General features: G+C 33.4%; 1 protein-coding gene across 1 annotated transcript; it reads left to right on the forward strand.

Moving 5' to 3' along the window:
* Nucleotides 1-2,685: 2,685 nt before the first annotated feature.
* Nucleotides 2,686-4,575, forward strand: LOC106109207 (sesquipedalian-1). Its single transcript, XM_013290617.1, has 4 exons — nucleotides 2,686-3,100; nucleotides 3,388-3,573; nucleotides 3,774-3,926; nucleotides 4,210-4,575. The coding sequence occupies exons 1-4, from the start codon at nucleotides 2,896-2,898 to the stop codon at nucleotides 4,395-4,397; spliced, it is 732 nt and encodes a 243-aa protein (XP_013146071.1). The 5' UTR covers nucleotides 2,686-2,895; the 3' UTR covers nucleotides 4,398-4,575.
* The last annotated feature ends 2,180 nt before the right edge of the window (nucleotides 4,576-6,755 follow it).

A 6,755-nucleotide genomic window follows, 5' to 3' on the forward strand; every position in this document is an offset into this window, starting at 1 on the left:
TTTACATATTTTTTTAATTTCTAAGTTATTTTGTGTTTTATAAAATTAATTTTCATTATTTTACATCACAAATACTAGTTTTAAATGTTGTTATGATTATAGGCGTTTTATGAATAGTTTGAAGTTGCCTGAAATCATACAACGTTTTTTCTCCTTTTTAAGTATTTTTATACATTTAATTCCACTAAAATTGTCTCCAATTTTCAATTTTCTATCAAGTCATTGTAGTGCCGCAGTAAATGAAATGTTTTATAACATTGTTGAACTTTGTAGGAAGTAATACATAACTTATGTTACGTTACAAACCGGTAAGAATTACCAAAGGAATTAGATATTTGTGTAGTCTTTTAAATGTTTTTTTACCATCCTTATTTCTCTGTAAATTCGTTTCACAGGGTTCTCGTTTTGTATTGATATGATCTATTCAAAATAACGATTTCTACTCGTAACTCTTTTAAACTTTATTTTTGTATAGGTTTTTTACGTTGGTATAACACGAAATTGTTTTATACTTTTTGTATCGGTTAAATTTGACTCGTGTGAGATTTATCTTTAGACACAATTTTACATAGGGAAGATTGTAAGGGTGTGTGCGGAAGGCACAGATTCACATCCTGGTAACAGGTATATTGCACACAACTGACTTCATGGAAAAGCCACCGCACATTATCCCCGGATACTCTCTAAACAAATGTATAGATTTTCTAATAGTTTATAACTCGAAACCTCCGTGAATACAAAATTTTGTGACACCAATAGTTTACGATTAGTTAAATAAGTATAAATGGCCGTAGACCGTGTTTTATTAGCATTTGTATTAGAAATTTTATACAAATATAGATTGAACCCGTCGGACAACACTCGCGATGTCTACACGTCGAATCTCTGGCAGTTTGGTAGTTATATTGAATTTTCTATTTTAATATATATCTATTTTAAAGTGTAAGTAAATAAATATACATGTAAATATATCAGAATGCGTGTTGTGCAGAGTGCGAGCGGACGCGGCTCCAACTTAATTCCAATCTCTTCGGTTGCAAGCCACGGTATATGTAGATAAATAAATTTGTATCTTATACCCACAATGTAAGGTTCACAATTGTTTATCGTACATTTGTATGAATACTTGCAACTGAATCCCAGATTCGCTACGTTACAAAGTTATTTCCGTTAGATGTTTAGGAGGAAGTGGAATTCGCTAGTGTATCTAGCGTGTTTTTGTTGCTTATTAATTTAAAAGTTCTTTTCTTACGTATTTATTGAGAGGAGCAGAGTAGACAATTGTACAGTTTGTATGATAGGGCGGCGAAGGTATACATAAATTATTGGCCGGTGGCAGCGGCCCGTCCGCTACTCACTGGTTACGCCTAGTTGAATATGAAATGTTTTAAATGTGTTACAGCATTTGAGAATATTTAATGATGTTGTATATAGTTTATATTATTTTGTTTTTATAAAACTACATTTGTACATAGAGCGGACAGGGAGGGGCGTGGGCGAGGCGCCGAGGCCACGCCCACGACGCCGACCTGCTCGAAGCACGATTTAAAAGAAACCACTCGTAACTTATCGTATTTGTACAGTTGTTAAGCGAGATTTGTAGTTGAATGAATTATTTTTAAGATTTTTTTTTGTTTTTAACCTTTTTTGTTATTGTGAATTTGTCAATTTATTTTAGGGAATTGGGATTGTACTGTACATAGACCACCATTTTGTCATATATAAGTCGGTAAGCGGTCGAATCTGATGATTGATGTGGAAATCAAATTTTCTAAATGGAGCAATCATTAGGAAATCGTAAACAAAACTAGAGTAATAATTGATATTAATATAACTTTATAAATAACTGTGAAAATAGGTAATAACAATTATGAATAAAATATTACATATTTAAAACCTTCTTTTATTTAATATTTTTTTTGGCAAAATAGATACCTACTGATGACACTGCCTCGTGCAGACGTAAGCTCTGTACCCAGCGTTACTTGGGTCATTCAACTACAAAAAATGTTTGTTTATAACTCATATGGTGAAAGTTGAAAGAACAAGACTACGTATATCTAGATATAATGCATATTAAAGATCATCTGACCAATCTTCCCTTTTACCCTGAGGTCCATTAAGCAACATTCAGGTGGCACCTATTAAAAAATCCGTTTTCACTTTTAGGAATCACACAATTCATAATTTCGATTTAGGGAGACAGCTTAAGACGACCCTAAACTATTTCTATATAAAACCACATGTAATAAAGCACAAACACAATGTTATAGAGGAAGTCAATAATCGTAGTATATTTTTCAACAATTTTTTATTTAATAAAAAGTTATACACTTACGACCCGCTATAGTTTGTCTAAATAAGATTCATGGAGGTGATAAGTACTACGTTCAACAGGATTTTGTTCTAACCATATCTCTTACAGTTGAAATAAAGAAAACAAAACCTTATCCTAAGGACGTAAGAGTCTTGTTCCACGCAAAATAAAATTAAACAGAGTGAGAGGGCTACAAAAAATGCTGTAAAAAATGTTTATTACTATAGTAGTAATTACAATAGTAATAAACATTTTTGTTAGTTGTACGTAGGACTATGGAGGTAATATCCATGGTTCTAGTAGTTCATGGAATATGTCAATGTCAAAGTCATTTTGAATCATTGATTCATTCTCCTGTCAGTGTCAGGTGTCAGCTTGCAAAAAATGTGTGCATTATTTATTTTGTTTAAGATTCGTTGAAACGGAGAAAAATATTCATTCAAACATAAATTATTACATTCAGAACATATCGTTTGCTTGCGCTGCCTGGTGTTACAAATTTGCTTCAGATTTAAAGAGTTATGTTTTAAGTAAAGTGAAAGGGAATAAAATAGGCGTTGTCCATTATATCAGCAAAGATGAAAATAAATGAAAAGAATTTGGGTGCATTTGCGTCGTCCACGACTCCAGTGGACCGCGAGGGATGGCTCGACATGCGAGGTGAAATAGGTAAAAGTTACCAACGACGATGGTTTACCTTGAAAGGAAACCTACTTTTCTATTTCGATAAGAAAGCTGACAAGGATCCTATTGGTGTAATAATACTCGAAGGTTGTACAATCGGTAAGTAAATTGTATGGATTTTTACGATAGATTCGTTAACAAATTATCAGTTAATGATGTATATATACATTGGTTTCGACTGTAATTTCTGTAGAATGGACTTACTAATTTGAAGTATTAGTATAATTTTCATTTCTGTATGTATAATTTAAGTGAAAGTAAATGTATATTTATGTAAGAATAACTCATTACCAACATCTACTCTGTGATTAACAATGCTACTTATGAAAATAGTGAATTCAACCCTCAAGTACATCCATGAGGATAAAATATATGTTTAATTTCAGAATTGACAGAGGAGGAAGCATACAGTTTTAAAATAGTTTTCCAATGTGAGGGAGGCAGGACATACTACTTGTGCACCAATTCACAGGCATCTATGGAAGCATGGATGAAGGCACTCGCCTGCGCAAGCTACGATTACATGAAGCTCATGGTTGCGGAGCTGCAGAGGCAGCTGGATGAAGTGCAAGGTGCATAGATTATCACTTTTTGTTCTTTATTGCATCTTTAAAAATTTATAGTGGTGCATGGTTCGGAAATAGGACCTATTTGTCATTTATGTTACATCTGGCCATTTATAAATTACAACTCTCAATTTAATTACCATTTCCTATTTTTAGTAGTTAATATCTTATAACTTTACATATTGATATTAAGTGTAACTTTACAGCGGAGGAGGCAGCAGAAGCTGCAGCTCTGATCACCATTACTCCTCCGGAGCGCGAGCCCAAGGTTCCCCCGCGCGGGCAGCGGTACAACCCCTTCAACCGTGTCCCTGATGGTGAGGCCAAGGATGGCAAGTCAGTGCCCGGTAGTAGACATCGTGAGTGACACGCTGATACCATGTTGATATTTGAATTAAATATAACTAGGTACTGACTATTTATTTGGGAATTTAATTGGTTTGTATTGTTTGCAATTGCAATGTTAAACAGAAAAGGAGAGTAAACCCAGTTCGATATTCCTCCATCAAATCCCACTTCCTATTATTGAAAAGAAAAGTATAGTAAGGGGAAGTAGAGTAAATTTATACACTAATTCTATTATAATTTTCGACTAGATGACTGATGCGGGTTTTGCATTTATATGAGAATATTTTACAACAGACAAGGATAGCTTGCGAGCGGAGACGCCTCGTAAGAAGGTGTCGTTCCGCGACATTCATACAGCGCACGGCCGCAAGATACTCGCGCACCGCAGCGAGTGGCGCGCACGACGCAGACACGCTCGTACTGCACCCACTGCGCCCTCCGCCGCCCCCGCACCCGCAGACGTCCCACTCATACAGCTGTGAGTGACGTAAGCTAGACAAGGATAGTGTAAGGTAAGAAATGTTCCTGATTTGTAATTGGCTTCCAGAAGGTTCACAATTCGTTTGTTTCTGTCTATGTATAGTGAGCATTATAAGGTAATGTGAGGCAATTTGGTTTTGTCATGTGTTTATGAATTTCTCTAAGGAAAATATTGAGTTTAGAATTTGGTTTATATATATTGGAGTACATTGAAGTCATTTGGTTAAATCTCTTTATGTAGAAAATGATATTTTAAATTGTTTTATTGTATAAATACTCGAATATGTATGAGGTAGTAAAATTAGTAACTTTTTTCAATCAATGAATTGTACATAAAGGGTTTTTTAAGCCTAGAGTTGGTATAGACGCTTAGCGTATTTAAGTACATATTGTAAATGTTAGTTATTTTTAAAATAGATATTTCTGATTTTTGTATACTATTTAGTACATTTTAGTAAATTAAGATTTATTGTACAGAAGAATAAAACATTTTTTTTGTATTAAGTATTTTATTTTAAAAATCTTTGTTATACAGAGCAACACTTTACAATGTAAAAACAGTTATGCACAAAATGTATAAGTCTAGGCAATGTGAACATTGTATAGCCAAATAAAAGAGATTAATTTAGTGAGGTTATAGAAAATGTTGTCGTTGCCCGCAGAGCACTCACTAAAGTATTATGACGTCCGTTTGGTATTTCATAACGCAAATTTTACAATAACTGAGCAAATTAGACTGTGGATGCTAGATACCACAGACGAGGAAGTTTATTTCATACCCATTCAGATGTCATACGCTCATAAATTAATTAAAAAACTTGTCACAACAGCTTATAGTCGAATTCAATTGAAATGAGAAATTGTAAAATATCCAAACTATTTTACTATTTTAAGGCTGTAATCACAGATTTAAAAGACTTGTTTATATCAACAATTTATTATAAAACATTCCCAGAATAAATGTTAGTGGCAGCCAATGAAATTTGTAAATAAAACTCCTCATTTCAATTGAATTAGATTATACTTGCTAATATACTGACAGTTTGTACGATATTGGATCTTAAGTGGGTAGCTTATTTAATTCCCTGACTATGAACTCCCCGAGTATGAAATACCACAGCATATTTTACAGTCGGACTATAAATGTACACAACACGTGAATAATTACGTGGACGAGACTTGCCCGGAAAATGCCCAGTGTGGAAAGTAAATATGGTAACAAACGAGTGAACACGCAGGTTACAGGACAGGGGAGGGGACTCGTGATAAACCTTATCCACTACAAACTGTGTTAATGTTTTAAAACAATAATATGCCTCTATATATCTTGCATGATGTTAGAAAACATCACATTTAAAAATACACACGACAAAACTTTTAAAATATAATCATTTGAAAGTTTGGAAAATAGATAGTGTTTTAAGAGAGAAACAGTAGTTATGTAAATGTTTTCTAACATCCTGCGATAATTAAAAAAAAAACGTGCCATAAAAATCCTTTAAAAAATTCATACTACACGTGTACTACACCCAAATGCATATAATATATGTAAATCTAATAAATCTACAAAAACAAGAGACATTAAACACACCAGTGACAGTGTGCCATCAACAAATGTCAAAAGAACTCATAAATAAAGATATATTTGGTAACGAACTTAAAAGATAAAACCAGTAACTAAAACCGGCTAAAACAATAGGGAAACGTTAGTATATACAGAATGTTACACGCTTCTAAAACACATCACTAACCTGAGTTTACAGCTAACGCGCAGGCAAAAACATCCTGTATGTTTTACAGTAATATTTTTGCTCTGCCCTTACAATACATGATTTAAGACAAATTCATGTGCAAATACACACCATTAAGTTATTAAATATTTGTTAAACGTTTAGAAGTTATAAGATAAAAGTAATATACACTTATTAAAGTAAATAAAAACAATGCAAACAAGTTATATACATTTTCGTGGTGGGTGGGAGTTAAAAGTTCTGGCCACTTTTTGTAGAAAAAGTAATTTTTGGTCTAAATGAAATACTAACTAACATAACAATTTATGTCACTGCTATAGATCTAAAGATCTTGTCAATACAAAAAAAGCCAGTTTTTATAATAAAAACCTTGTCTAGTACATTATTAACTTGACACAAAGCCATTTGCGTTAAAAAAGTTTGTAGGATACTAAAACAGTTAACTTTATAAGAAGCGAAGTGGCCAGGTGCTCGCGTGGTGGGTGCCTCGTGACGTAGCGTCCGGTTCCATCACATCCTACATGAAGAACTCTTTACGCCTACTATAATATACTTCGTCAAAAGACTGTGTTATCAAAAATCGACTTTAAGGCCATACACTTAAAGCTG

The sequence above is a fragment of the Papilio polytes genome, unplaced genomic scaffold, assembly GCF_000836215.1.
Source record: "Papilio polytes unplaced genomic scaffold, Ppol_1.0 DF821289.1, whole genome shotgun sequence".
Taxonomy (NCBI): Eukaryota; Metazoa; Arthropoda; class Insecta; order Lepidoptera; family Papilionidae; genus Papilio; species Papilio polytes.